The following is a 15113-nucleotide window of genomic DNA, read 5'->3' as shown; positions in this document are numbered from 1 at the left end:
AGGGATCAGCCAATTCAGTATATTTTCTTGACAGATAGTTATTTCCAAGATGGAGATGGCCTGAATGCACTGCCCGTACTCTCGTAGACGCCATCATGAGAGATATAGAGATGATATGTCTATCCAAGTCTAGGGTCCTGGCCCATCACCTTCTGTATTACTGCCCCTCAATGGCAAGAAGTGGCATCACAAAAATAAACTACAGGCCTACAACACATATAGGCCTACAACACAGAAAATAAATCATATAAAAATGAAATAGAAATGTTTTCAATCAAACAAACTAAATAAAAAAATGGTAAAACAAGTCTGAACTAACTGAAACAACTGAATATTTTTTTTAAATGAATAGAAATAAAAATGAATATTATACCCCAACTATAATAACGTTGCTACACACTGACTCATACTCATTCCCCCGCTGTCATGCTAACTGCTCAGCTCCACCATAGGTTTTGCCATCAGTGTCGCATCAATGTGACGTTACTTTTACTTTTACTCCACTACATTCTTAAAGAAAATAATGTACTTTCTTCTCCATACATTTTCCTGACACCCAGAAGTACTCGTTACATTTTGAATGCTGAGCAGGACAGGATAGGCCCTGGCTATCCATACAATTTTTTTTTTAAACAAAAAAACAATCGTGCTGTCTGATTTGCTTAATATAAGGAATTTGCAATGATTTATACTTTTAATACTTAAGTATATTTTAATACTTTTAGACCTACTCAAGTAGTATTTTACTGGGTGACATTCACTTTTACTTGAGTCATTTTTCTATTAAGGTATCTCTACTTTTACTACAGTATGACATTTGGGTACTTTTCCCCTACTGTACTGTACCATTTTTCATCCATTATGTGTAAGTACAATAGCTTTGTGTTCATTCAATTGTTGCTGATGGTTGTACTAAATTATCCTCTAACTACACAAGTTGCTTTTGTTTACATTGTGAACCTAGCTAGTCAATGTAGCTAGCAAGCTAGCTAGTACTTGTAGCTTCTTGACTTCGTAAATGTTAGTTAAATAACCAGTGGTGTATAGTTGAGGCCATATGCAACCAAAAGGAATAATTTCCTCAACATCTGATCACTGATGGCAATGCCGGACGCCCGACGGCTATAGTGTAGCAGGGCCATTACACACTGTGGTTCACTGACTCCCTCACCAGCTCACTCCATCAGTCTCTCTCTCTTTCTCTCTCTCTTTTTCTCTCTCTTTCTCTTTTTTCCCCACATTTCTGTTTTTCTCTCTTTGGCAATCGACCCTCTTGTTGTTTTTGTATGCTTTCTCTTTCTGTATTACCCTATAGCTCTTTCATATTCACTCTCACCTCAGTGTTCTGAGCTTCGGGACATGCTCTGTGTGTCTGCCATGGCCTCTCCCTTGCTCTGTTCCTTTTGGCTGCGTCTGGAATGTCCCACACGTGGCAGTCCAAACTGCCGCACCCCTCCGGCCCTGCACCCTGTGGCAGAGGAGGGAGGGAGGCCAGATGGGAAGAGGAGGGAGGGAATTGCAGCAGTAGATATAGTAGTGGTGTGTCAGTAGTGTTGTTGACTAGTCTGGTCCCTACTTTGCTCCTGTGTAACTTCCTGGATCTACATTCTCTCGTATCACTACTCTTACTGGCTGCGCTAAGACTCTTGTTCTACTGGCCGTTACTGACCGCTGCAGTGGTCGTGAGGCGGTCCAGCCTGGCCAATCAGTGGACTGTGGTCAGTGCCTAGTGGGCTAGTGGTCACTCCAGCTGTGTGGAGCAAAGTGGTTCTTTGCTTTGTGTTCATGTTGCGGTCAATTTGCACGTTTGAGTGAGTGACCGCTCTCTGACCGCTCCGTCCCATTGGCTATGTACAGGGAGGTGCGTCTGGGGAGGAACGGCGTGGAGGAGATCAAGAGACACCCCTTCTTCACGAACGACCAGTGGACCTTCGACACCATCCGAGAGAGTAAGTGTGTGTTCAGTCAAACCGTGTGTATTTGTGTGTGTATGTCTTCAGTCATACTGCGTGTGTGTGTGGTTATTTGTGTGTGTGTGCCTGTCTGCCCCTGTCTCTCTGTCTCCTTCCCAATCTGTCTCTTCATCATCAACTTGTTATTTTCATGACTTGACACTACAGTTCATTCCCATGTAGGGAGCCTGAATCTCTACTCTATCAGCAGAGACTGAGCAGAACAGTCACATGTCTATCATCAGCACTGCAGCACAACCCTGCATGGCCAGAGGCCGTCTCAGAGTATGAATGCTGATCTAGGATCAGCTCTTTCCTGCTGTCCATGTGATCTTATTCATTGTGATCTAAAAGTCAAAACAGATCTTGGATCAGCACTCCTACTCTTGATGTCTACTGAACTATTACTAATCGCTCATTACAGCATAGTACACTGTGCAATGCTACGCAGATTCATGCTTGGTGAGGAGTATGTACTTGGGCTGCTCAATCCTTCCATCCTCACTGATTTTGATATCATGTGACAAATCTATTGATAGTACTACAGTGGGATCACACACACACACACACAGAGAAACGTTGGAAAGGCTGCTTGCAGTTATCCAGTCCCGCCAGATCAAACAAGTCACTAAGGAAGGAAGGGTGGGAAGAAGGAAGGGTGGGAGGAAGGAAGGGTGGGAGGAAGGAAGGGAGGATGGGAGGTAGGAAGGAAGGATGGGAGGAAGGAAGGATGGGAGGAAGGAAGGAAGGATGGGAGGAAGGAAGGAAGGATGGGAGGAAGGAAGGAAGGAAGGATGGGAGGAAGGAAGGAAGGGTGGGTGGGAGGAAGGAAGGGTGGATGGGAGGAAGGAAGGGTGGATGGGAGGAAGGGTGGATGGGAGGAAGGGAGGGTGGGAGGGAGGAAGGGTGGGAGGAAGGAAGGAAGGGTGGGAGGAAGGAAGGAAGGGTGGGAGGAAGGAAGGAAGGAAGGGTGGGAGGAAGGAAGGGTGGGAGGGAGGAAGGAAGGAAGGATGGGAGGAAGGATGGGAGGAAGGATGGGAGGAAGGAAGGAAGGATGGGAGGAAGGAAGGGTAGGAAGGAAGGAAGGATGGGAGGAAGGATGGGAGGAAGGATGGGAGGAAGGAAGGGTGGGAAGAAGGAAGGAGGCATATTAGTACACATCATGGCTTCTGTCTTTGTTTTATAGTTGTATTCAGTTCTCTGCCTGTTTCAGTCAGTTTCACCTGGCTCTGATTTAAACAGAGACATAAATCCTGATCATAGTCCAGGCAGTCTGTAACACGAAACCAGAACGAGACACTACTGCACTACTGAACCCCACTGTGTGTGTGCGTCTCTCATCCTTACCTAACCAAAGGGGTGTGTGTGTGTGTGTGACCCCACTGTTTGCGTCTCATCATAAGATCTCCATTCAACCCATTGGTGCTTCTTCCACAGCACATGGCACACTCATCAGTGTTCTTCTGTTGGGCTCCCCCACGCTATAGTATCAAATCAAACTTTATTAGTCACATGCTCCGAATACAAAACAAACATAAAACAGATAAGAATAAGAGATAAAAGTGATAAGTTATTAAAGAGCAGCAGTAAAATAACAATGGTGAGACTATTTACAGGGGGGTACCGATACGGAGTCAATGTGCAGGGGCACCGGTTAGTTGAGGTAGTATGTACATGTTGGTAGAGTCATTAAAGAGACTGCATAGATGACAACAGAGAGTAGCAGTGGTGGGGAGGGGGGGCAATGCAACTAGACTGGGTAGCCATTTGACTAGATGTTCAAGAGTTGTATGGCTTGGGGGTAGAAGCTGTTTAGAAGCATCTTGGACCTAGATTTGGCGCTCCGGTACCGCTTGCCGTGCGATAGCAGAGAGACCAGTCTATGACTAGGGTGGCTGGAGTCTTTGACAATTTTTAGGGCCTTCCTCTGACAACGCCTGGTATAGAGGTCCTGGATGGCAGGAAGCTTGGCCCCAGTGATGTACTGGGCCGTTCGCACTACCCTCTGTAGTGCCTTGCGGTCGGAAGGCCGAGCAGTTGCCATACCAAGCAGTGATGCAAGTAGTCAGGATGCTCTCGATGGTGCAGCTGCAGAACCTTTTGAGGATCTGAGGACCCATGCCAAATCTTTTCAGTCTTCTGAGGGGGAATAGGGTTTGTCGTGCCCTCTTCATGACTGTCTTGGTGTGCGTGGACGGTGTAAGTTTGTTGGCGATGTGGACGCCAAGAAACTTGACGCTCTCAACCTGCTCCACTGCAGCCCCATCGATGAGAATGGTGGAGTGCTCAGTCCTCCTTTTCCTGTAGTCCACAATCATCTTGTTTTGTCTTGATCACATTGAGGGAGAGGTTGTTGTCCTGGCACCACACGGCCAGGTCTCTGACCTCCCTATAGGCTGTCTCGTCGTTATCAGTGATCAGGCCTACCACTGTGTCATCAGCAAACTTAATGATGGTGTTGGAGTTGTGCCTGGTCATGCAGTCATGAGTGAACGGGGAGTAAGGGAGGGGACTGAGCATGCAGTGTTCTTCTATTGGGTTCCCTCACGCTATAGTATCAGTGTTCTTCTATTGGGTTCCCTCACGCTATAGTATCAGTGTTCTTCTATTGGGTTCCCTCACGCTATAGTATCAGTGTTCTAATGGGTTCCCCCATGCTATAGTATCAGTGTTCTTCTATTGGGTTCCCTCACGCTATAGTATCAGTGTTCTTCTATTGGGTTCCCTCACACTATAGTATCAATGTTCTAATGGGTTCCCCCATGCTATAGTATCAGTGTTCTTCTATTGGGTTCCCTCACGCTATAGTATCAGTGTTCTTCTATTGGGTTCCCTCACGCTATAGTATCAGTGTTCTAATGGGTTCCCCCATGCTATAGTATCAGTGTTCTTCTATTGGGTTCCCTCACGCTATAGTATCAGTGTTCTAATGGGTTCCCCCACGTTATAGTATCAGTGTTCTAATGGGTTCCCCCACGCTATAGTATCAGTGTTCTTCTATTGGGTTCCCTCACGCTATAGTATCAGTGTTCTAATGGGTTCCCCCACGTTATAGTATCAGTGTTCTAATGGGTTCCCCCACTCTATAGTATCAGTGTTCTTCTATTGGGTTCCCTCACGCTATAGTATCAGTGTTCTAATGGGTTCCCTCACGCTATAGTATCAGTGTTCTATTGGGTTCCCCCATGCTATAGTATCAGTGTTCTAATGGGTTCCCCCATGCTATAGTATCAGTGTTCTTCTATTGGGTTCCCTCACGCTATAGTATCAGTGTTCTAATGGGTTCCCCCATGCTATAGTATCAGTGTTCTATTGGGTTCCCCCATGCTATAGTATCAGTGTTCTAATGGGTTCCCCCATGCTATAGTATCAGTGTTCTTCTATTGGGTTCCCTCACGCTATAGTATCAGTGTTCTAATGGGTTCCCCATGCTATAGTATCAGTGTTCTTCTATTGGGTTCCCTCACGCTATAGTATCAGTGTTCTAATGGGTTCCCCCATGCTATAGTATCAGTGTTCTTCTATTGGGTTCCCTCACGCTATAGTATCAGTGTTCTAATGGGTTCCCCCATGCTATAGTATCAGTGTTCTTCTATTGGGTTCCCTCACGCTATAGTATCAGTGTTCTAATGGGTTCCCCCATGCTATAGTATCAGTGTTCTTCTATTGGGTTCCCTCACGCTATAGTATCAGTGTTCTAATGGGTTCCCCCATGCTATAGTATCAGTGTTCTTCTATTGGGTTCCCTCACGCTATAGTATCAGTGTTCTAATGGGTTCCCCCACGCTATAATATCAGTGTTCTAATGGGTTCCCCCGTGCTATAGTATCAGTGTTCTTCTATTGGGTTCCCTCACGCTATAGTATCAGTGTTCTAATGGGTTCCCTCACGCTATAGTATCAGTGTTCTTCTATTGGGTTCCCTCACGCTATAGTATCAGTGTTCTGTTGGGTTCCTTCACGCTACAGTATCAGTGTTCTAATGGGTTCCCCCACGCTATAATATCAGTGTTCTTCTATTGGGTTCCCCCGCGCTATAGTATCAGTGTTCTGTTGGGTTCCCTCACGCTACAGTATCAGTGTTCTTCTATTGGGTTCCCTCACGCTATAGTATCAGTGTTCTTCTATTGGGTTCCCTCACGCTATAGTATCAGTGTTCTTCTATTGGGTTCCCTCACGCTATAGTATCAGTGTTCTTCTGTTGGGTTCCCTCACGCTATAGTATCAGTGTTCTTCTATTGGGTTCCCTCACGCTATAGTATCAGTGTTCTAATGGGTTCCCCCACGCTATAGTATCAGTGTTCTTCTGTTGGGTTCCCTCACGCTATAGTATCAGTGTTCTAATGTGTTCCCCCACGCTATAGTATCAGTGTTCTTCTGTTGGGTTCCCCCACGCTATAGTATCAGTGTTCTAATGGGTTCCCCCACACTATAGTCAGTCCATTGTCTCCCGTTACTATAGGTGTGCACTTACACACTCCCCATCATGGATTTAAAAGTGCAGGATTTGTGTAAGCATTGGCTGTGGAAAGTTTCCACCATTGCCAAATCAATGGGAGAAAGTTTGCAGGTGGATAAGGGTGGAGAATGGGAAGGCAGCTTCACTCTCTAGTCTGCTCATTAGCTAGCATGCTGAAGCCCCATTTCTGACTGTTGCCTGAAATAAAACTGTAAAACTCTCGGATGTGGGAGACTGGGTCTGCCTCTCAAATGGCACTCTATTCCCTACATAGTGCACTACTTTTGACCAGAACCCTATGGTACCCTATTCCCTATATAGTGCACTACTTTTGACCAGAGCACTATGGGATTCCTTATTGGCCCTGGTCAAAGGTAGTGCCCTATATAGGGAATGGAGTGACATTTGGGACACAGCCTGTGTGCAAGTAAGCACCCTGTCCAATGATGGAGCAAGGGAGGGGACAGAGGTCGCCCCCTATGTGCTTGCAGGAGTAATAAGAGGGGCACCCCAGAACCACTGCACCAGCCCCAGATCATATTTGATGGCGGTCGCTCCCTCCTCTCTCCACTCTTACTGTGGCCACAGCTGCCTGTCATTAGCCTACCCGCTATCAGGAGCATGCTGGGAAAGCCATGCCGTAATTGGCTCCCCGGGAGCTGGGACCGTGTCTGTCTCTCTCCAGTCTCACCGCACAGCTCTTGCTTTTCGCTTTTTCTTTCTCTTTCATTCCCTCTTTTATTGCTCGCTTTCTAATTTTTCTCTCTCTCCCATTTGTCCACCATCTATTGATCTCTCCCTACTGAGGGTTCTTTCTTGACTAGGTTCTCTTTGCCTGGAGCCAGAATGGATACTGTTGAAGAAATAAGATCCAACATGGCCACTTAGTTTCCTAGCCAGTAGTGACATCTTTATAGGTTGTCGAGCAACTTGGCTCGTCTCAGCTTTTGCCTCCTGGCCCCTTGACACATTTCTGTCCTCCTACTGTACAGATGGAGGCCTTTAAAAGAGCAGAAGGGGAGTTAGTTCTCTCTCTCCTAGAGTGTGTTTAGGTGTGTGAAAGGCAACAGTGTGTGTTGGGGCACAAAGAGGGCACTGTAGCGGGAGAGAGGAGTGGTGGGTTTGGAGTCCGCCCCATGCCAGCTCGCTCCTACCGCCTGTGCCCAGGGAGGCTCGGTGTACTATAGACTACACACACCGAGAACATCACAGTATAGTCTAAAAATGATATCTTATTGAGAATCGGAGGAGCCAACGGTTATCTCTGTGTTAGTGGCTCTTGATTGAGACCAATTTTAGTACTGAGTTGATTGATTTTAGACATTTTAACCATCTGTCTCCTTCCTCTGCCCAAACCCACACTATTTCCACCCCTTCCTGTTCTCTCGCTCGCTCTCTCACACTCTTTGCTTCTTTCTGACTGCATCTCTCTCTCACGTTGCCTCTCTCCTCCCTCTGTCACCTCTCTACCTCCTCTGCTTCTCCCGCTCTGCATTCCTCTCTCACTCTCTGCCTGTCCCTCGTTCAGCCGTGGCCCCAGTAGTGCCGGAGTTGAGCAGTGACATAGACACCAGTAACTTTGACGAGATTGAGGATGAAAAAGGCGACGTGGAGACCTTTCCCACACCAAAGGCCTTTGTGGGCAACCAGCTGCCATTTGTGGGTTTCACCTACTTCAAGGAAGACCAGTAAGGCTAATTGTTTTCTACCTATACTAAGAGTGAAGTTTGGCATCTATACCGTGTCTGTATATAGTTATATTATTGTTATATTTAGCTTCAGCAAGCCAATTAGCCAGGAATCTGGTTTGGTTTACTACATTTCAATTGGAATGAATTTGAATCTATGTACTGTATGTTTTAAGGGAGTTTTTTTTGTTAACGGTCTGTCTTTATTCACTAGGGTATTTGTTTTTTTTAAGGTTCTCTGTGCTCTGCAGGAAATGTGCTTAGTCAGCTCTGCCTGTAACTAGAGAGGGAGGGAGGGAGGGGGATGGAGGGAGAGGGATGGAGGGAGGGAGAGGGATGGATGGAGGGAGGGAGAGGGATAGGGAGAGGGGGAGGGATGGAGAGGGATGGAGAGGGATGGAGGGAGGGAGAGGGATAGATGGAGAGGGATGGAGAGGGATGGAGAGGGATGGAGGGAGGGAGAGGGATAGATGGAGAGGGATGGAGGGAGAGGGAGGGATGGAGAGGGATGGATGGAGGGAGGGAGAGGGATAGGGAGGGGGAGGGATGGAGAGGGATGGAGGGGGAGGGATGGAGGGAGGGAGAGGGATGGAGGGAGGGAGGGAGGGAGAGGGATGGAGGGAGGGAGGGAGAGGGATGGAGGGAGGGAGAGGGATGGAGGGATGGAAGGAGAGGGATGGATGGTGGGAGAGGGATGGGGAGGGATGGAGGGAGAGGGATAGAGGGAGGGATGGAGAGAGAGAGGTTGTGTTTCATACGTGTAGGACTGTAAAACCCTTCTAAGCCAGTCGTACACTGTGCTTCTGTTCCTGCTTTACACTGCCTCCTTGTTCCAATAGCCATTCTAGAAAATCCACGCGGATAAAAGTCTGATCTTAGGATCACGATCAGTGAATGGGGATTGTAGCGTTGGAGTCTGAAGTGGGTGGGTCCTGGGTTGGGCCGGGACACTGGCATGGAGGTTGGCATGGTGTGGTAGGGCACCTCAGGTAAAGCTGGTTTAAAGACCCATGTCCTCTCTCCTCCCTCTCCCTTGTTTTTACCCTCCTCCTCTACCAGATTGCTAAGCAGTGTGAATAAAGTGATCTCTGTGGAGGAATCTAAGGACTGTGTGGATAACTGTGAGGAAAAACAGGACAGCATCAAAGGAGAGGTAGGTTGTTGAATCGTTGCATACATGCATGTGTTTGGGTTTGTTTGCTTGTTTTTAAAGCACAGCTGGGAGCAGAGGGGAAGATGTGTACTCAAATGGCCTGAGACGACATTTGAGCCCAAATGTCAAATTGAAATGTTCGATGCAATGTAGTAGCTCTGAAGACTAACCAGTAAAATAGAACACTCGCATAGACAGACATAATTCTTAGACTGATTGAATAGAACACTCAGTCATACTCAGGATGTGTTTGTAAATTGAATCTGGAGTGCCAGAGTGCCCTCTGGGCGTTCTTAAATTTAGAGGGTTGTCAGATTGTCCGTTCGTAAATTCAGAGCGTTTCATTCTTAGAGCATTCAGAGCGCACACTGGACACTCTGGCTGAGGAGTAGGGTTGATCCCAGCGTTCTGGCCTCACAACATCAGTCAAACACCCAAGCTAACTGGCTAAAGTTGGCTAGCTTACTAGCTACATCCAGACACAAATGAGAGAACGCCTCACTCTGACCATTTTACTCCCCCTAGCAGAGCTGGTTAGGCAGTTTTCATGTTATCCAGAGTGTTGGAGACTGTAACTGTGCTGCTGGCAACAATTTAATTTGCTGACGTTTACCGATACCGGCCATATTCAACAGGTGTTGAGTGTTTGTTCTTTCGTAAGTTACTCTGCGCTCTAGCACTCAGACGAGAGTTCTCTGAAATAGCCCGAGTGAATTTACGAACGCACCCTCAATTATCAGACAGACGCAATAGAATTCTATCTGACAGACATACAACAACTGACAGAACCCAGAGCTGTGTGATTACCAGACAGAACTGACAGAACCCAGAGCTGTGTGATTACCAGACAGAACTGACAGAACTCAGTGCTGTGTGATTACCAGACATAACTGACAGAACCCAGAGCTGTGTGATTACCAGACATAACTGACAGAACTCAGAGCTGTGTGATTACCAGACAGAACTGACAGAACCCAGAGCTGTGTGATTACCTGACAGAACCCAGAGCTGTGTGATTACCAGACATAACTGACAGAACCCAGAGCTGTGTGATTACCAGACAGAACTGACAGAACCCAGAGCTGTGTGATTACCTGACAGAACCCAGAGCTGTGTGATTACCAGACAAAACTGACAGAACCCAGAGATGTGTGATTACCAGACATAACTGACAGAACCCAGAGCTGTGTGATTACCAGACAGAACTGACAGAACCCAGAGCTGTGTGATTACCAGACAGAACTGACAGAACTCATCATTGTGTGATTACCAGACAGAACTGTCAGACTGACATAACTCAGCACTGTGTGATTACCAGACAGAACTGTCAGACTGACAGAACTCAGCACTGTGTGATTACCAGACAGAACTGACAGACTGACAGAACTCAGCACTGTGTGATTACCAGACAGAACTGACAGAACTCATCATTGTGTGATTACCAGACAGAACTGTCAGACTGACAGAACTCAGAGCTGTGTGATTACCAGACAGAACTCAGCGCTGTGTGATTACCAGACAGAACTCAGCTCTGTGTGATTACCAAACCGAACTAACAGAAGTCAGTGCTGTGTGATTACCTGACAGAACCCAGAGCTGTGTGATTACCAGACAAAACTGACAGAACCCAGAGCTGTGTGATTACCAGACATAACTGACAGAACCCAGAGCTGTGTGATTACCAGACAGAACTGACAGAACCCAGAGCTGTGTGATTACCAGACAGAACTGACAGAACTCATCATTGTGTGATTACCAGACAGAACTGTCAGACTGACAGAACTCAGAGCTGTGTGATTACCAGACAGAACTCAGCGCTGTGTGATTACCAGACAGAACTCAGCTCTGTGTGATTACCAAACCGAACTAACAGAAGTCAGTGCTGTGTGATTACCAGACAGAACTCAGCGCTGTGTGATTACCAGACAGAACTGACAGACATGTTGATACCTGAGTGTATGAGCTCCATCTGGTGAGCTCCATGTTAGTGTGCGTACCTGTTAACTCTCCTTCCCTGTCTTCTTCAGTCAGATCAGCTGCAGAAGAAGCTCCATTGTCTTGAGGAGCAGCTCAACCATGAGATGCAGGCCAAAGACCACCTGGAAAACAAATACAAGTAGGGCTCACCTCAGAACACACACACACACACACACACACACACACACACACACACACACTTACTTACTCCCACATGTTCCTCTCTCCCCAGGACTACCACTAGTCATCTAGAGAAGCTGGTTAAAGAACTGGAGGAAGAGGTGAGACTGGGTGATGTGCAGTATGTAGAGTTGGTCAGTAATGTTTTGGCACATCACACATGAACCCTTCCCTGTCCCTGTAGATGAGCAGCAGGCAGAGAGTGGAGTCTTCGCTGAGGCAGCTGGAGAGAGAGAGGGCCCTGCTGCAGTACCAGAGTGCAGAGAACCTCCGCAAAGTGGAGCTGGAGGCGGACAGGAAACGCTGCCTGGAGAACGACCGTAAGCCCAGGCTGTGTGACGCATACACATGGAACCATAGAAGTAGAATCCATTGAACAGATCTCCCCATTCAAGGGTTAGCAGGGTTTCCCAAACTATGTCCTCGGGACCCGACGTGGGGCACGGTTTGGTTTTTTGCCCTAACGCTACACAGCTAATTCAAATGATCAAAGCTTGATGAATACTTGATTATTTTAATCAGCTGTGTTGTGCTAGTGCAAAAAAAATAAGTCTGCACTAAGGTATCAAGCCCTTTCAATGGATGCTACGTCTATGTATGGAACATTATCTAATTATCTCAACATTATGTCAATGAAACAGTTGCTGAATCCCAAATCGATCCCCGGCCCCTACTGCTCGGCCCCTACTGCTCGGCCCCTACTGCCCGGCCCCTACTGCCCGGCCCCTACTGCCCAGACACTCCTTTACATCTGAGAGGATTGGCTAGGTGGACACCGTGACATCATTCTCCACCCAGCCAATCAGAAGGCAATGTGAATCGATTTACCATAATGCTTAGATCTGCCCAATCCTCTCAGATCTATAGTGGCTAGGGGGGTTGATTTGGAATTCAGCAATTAAGTTAGAATTTTGTCCCTACACACACTCCAGTTACCTTTACCTTTACAGGAAGAGTAGTGGCTGCCTCGGGGTTCCATAATAAATCCTCCTGGCCATCTATTATGTCACCTGTACACGTTCACACTCTCCTAAACACAGATACACTGATTGATCTGTCCACCTGATTGTCCTTGTCTAGTGAACAGCCTGCGGGACCAGCTGGAAGAGCTGAAGAGGAGGAACCAGACCTCTCAGATGTCCAGTGACAAGAACATCCACCTGCAGAGACAGGTGAGGCAGAACAGTCCATCTCTCTACCTACCTTCTCTGTCGCGCTCTCGCTCACTCCACACATTTACATTTACATTTACATTACATTTAAGTCATTTGGCAGACGCTCTTATCCAGAGCGACTTACAAATTGGTGAATTCACCTTATGACATCCAGTGGAACAGCCACTTTACAATAGTGCATCTAAATCATTTAAGGGGGGGGGTGAGAAGGATTACTTTATCCTATCCTAGGTATTCCTTAAAGCGGTGGGGTTTCAGGTGTCTCCGGAAGGTGGTGATTGACTCCGCTGTCCTGGCGTCGTGAGGGAGTTTGTTCCACCATTGGGGGGCCAGAGCAGCGAACAGTTTTGACTGGGCTGAGTGGGAACTGTACTTCCTCAGTGGTAGGGAGGCGAGCAGGCCAGAGGTGGATGAACGCAGTGCCCTTGTTTGGGTGTAGGGCCTGATCAGAGCCTGGAGGTACTGCGGTGCCGTTCCCCTCACAGCTCCGTAGGCAAGCACCATGGTCTTGTAGCGGATGCAAGCTTCAACTGGAAGCCAGTGGAGAGAGCGGAGGAGCGGGGTGACGTGAGAGAACTTGGGAAGGTTGAACACCAGACGGGCTGCGGCGTTCTGGATGAGTTGTAGGGGTTTAATGGCACAGGCAGGGAGCCCAGCCAACAGCGAGTTGCAGTAATCCAGACGGGAGATGACAAGTGCCTGGATTAGGACCTGCGCCGCTTCCTGTGTGAGGCAGGGTCGTACTCTGCGGATGTTGTAGAGCATGAACCTACAGGAACGGGCCACCGCCTTGATGTTAGTTGAGAACGACAGGGTGTTGTCCAGGATCACGCCAAAGGTTCTTAGCGCTCTGGGAGGAGGACACAATGGAGTTGTCAACCGTGATGGCGAGATCATGGAACGGCAGTCCTTCCCCGGGAGGAAGAGCAGCTCCGTCTTGCCGAGGTTCAGCTTGAGGTGGTGATCCGTCATCCACACTGATATGTCTGCCAGACATGCAGAGATGCGATTCGCCACCTGGTCATCAGAAGGGGGAAAGGAGAAGATTAATTGTGTGTCGTCTGCATAGCAATGATAGGAGAGACCATGTGAGGTTATGACAGAGCCAAGTGACTTGGTGTATAGCGAGAATAGGAGAGGGCCTAGAACAGAGCCCTGGGGGACACCAGTGGTGAGAGCGCGTGGTGAGGAGACAGATTCTCGCCACGCCACCTGCTGGGGGCGACCTGTCAGGTAGGACGCAATCCAAGTGTGGGCCGCGCCGGAGATGCCCAACTCGGAGAGGGTGGAGAGGAGGATCTGATGGTTCACAGTATCGAAGGCAGCCGATAGGTCTAGAAGGATGAGAGCAGAGGAGAGAGAGTTAGCTTTAGCAGTGCGGAGCGCCTCCGTGATACAGAGAAGAGCTCAGTTGAATGACTAGTCTTGAAACCTGACTGATTTGGATCAAGAAGGTCATTCTGAGAGAGATAGCGGGAGAGCTGGCCAAGGACGGCACGTTCAAGAGTTTTGGAGAGAAAAGAAAGAAGGGATACTGGTCTGTAGTTGTTGACATCGGAGGGATCGAGTGTAGGTTTTTTCAGAAGGGGTTCAACTCTCGCTCTCTTGAAGACGGAAGGGACGTAGCCAGCGGTCAGGGATGAGTTGATGAGCGAGGTGAGGTAAGGGAGAAGGTCTCCGGAAATGGTCTGGAGAAGAGAGGAGGGGATGGGGTCAAGCGGGCAGGTTGTTGGGCGGCCGGCCGTCACAAGAAGCGAGATTTCATCTGGAGAGAGAGGAGAAAGAGGTCAGAGCACAGGGTAGGGCAGTGTGAGCAGAACCAGCGGTGTCGTTTGACTTAGCAAACGAGGATCGGATGTCGTCGACCTTCTTTTCAAAATGGTTGACGAAGTCATCTGCAGAGAGGGAGGAGGGGGGGAGGGGGAAGGAGGGTTCAGGAGGGAGGAGAAGGTGGCAAAGAGCTTCCTAGGGTTAGAGGCAGATGCTTGGAATTTAGAGTGGTAGAAAGTGGCTAGCAGCAGAGGCAGAGGAGGAAAATGTAGAGAGGAGGGAGTGAAAGGATGCCAGGTCCGCAGGGAGGCGAGTTTTCCTCCATTTCCGCTCGGCTGCCCGGAGCCACACCAATTCTGCACTCCTGAATTGACTAATAAAGATAAAACTCCAACCACCCCACCTCCACATCTCTTCCTTCTCAGCTGGATGAGGCGACAGCCATGCTGGCAGAGGAGCAGGAGGCGGCGGGGCGTCTGCGGAGGAGCCAGGTGGAGGCCCAGAAGCACGCCCAGGCCCTGGAGCTCAGCCTCAGGGAGCTGGTGGACAAGTGCACCCAGCTGGAGAACGCCAAGATGGGCCTGGAGCAGCAGCTGATGGGCCTTCAGGCCGACCTGGAGGCTGAGAGGAGGGACCGCTGTCTGGGGACAGAGATTATAGTTGACCTGCAGGGTGAGTTTGTACATTTGTAACCTTTCCATTGGTTCCATATTGACATGAGTGCCAGAGGGGCAGGGTTTGCACTTTAGGAACCATTTCA

At 48.4% G+C, this 15113-nt stretch overlaps 1 protein-coding gene across 5 annotated transcripts in view; it reads left to right on the top strand.

Annotated features, from left to right (window-relative positions):
• Positions 1 to 15113, top strand: part of LOC135506171 (rho-associated protein kinase 2-like) — a 64833-nt gene that overhangs the window by 28094 nt on the left and 21626 nt on the right. For all 5 annotated transcript variants that reach the window (XR_010450344.1, XR_010450345.1, XR_010450346.1 and 2 more), the window contains 8 exons: positions 1858 to 1949; positions 7939 to 8098; positions 9158 to 9251; positions 11279 to 11367; positions 11461 to 11509; positions 11593 to 11728; positions 12489 to 12580; positions 14779 to 15025. Coding sequence is in view for 2 of the 5 variants with exons in the window: in XM_064925649.1 (XP_064781721.1) it covers positions 1858 to 1949; positions 7939 to 8098; positions 9158 to 9251; positions 11279 to 11367; positions 11461 to 11509; positions 11593 to 11728; positions 12489 to 12580; positions 14779 to 15025 (959 nt within the window). In the remaining 3 variants the exon portion in view is untranslated. The remainder of the gene's footprint in view (positions 1 to 1857; positions 1950 to 7938; positions 8099 to 9157; positions 9252 to 11278; positions 11368 to 11460; positions 11510 to 11592; positions 11729 to 12488; positions 12581 to 14778; positions 15026 to 15113) is intronic.

This window comes from Oncorhynchus masou, chromosome 19, assembly GCF_036934945.1.
Source record: "Oncorhynchus masou masou isolate Uvic2021 chromosome 19, UVic_Omas_1.1, whole genome shotgun sequence".
Lineage (NCBI taxonomy): Eukaryota > Metazoa > Chordata > Actinopteri > Salmoniformes > Salmonidae > Oncorhynchus > Oncorhynchus masou.
This window is presented reverse-complemented; position numbering and strand designations above follow the sequence as displayed.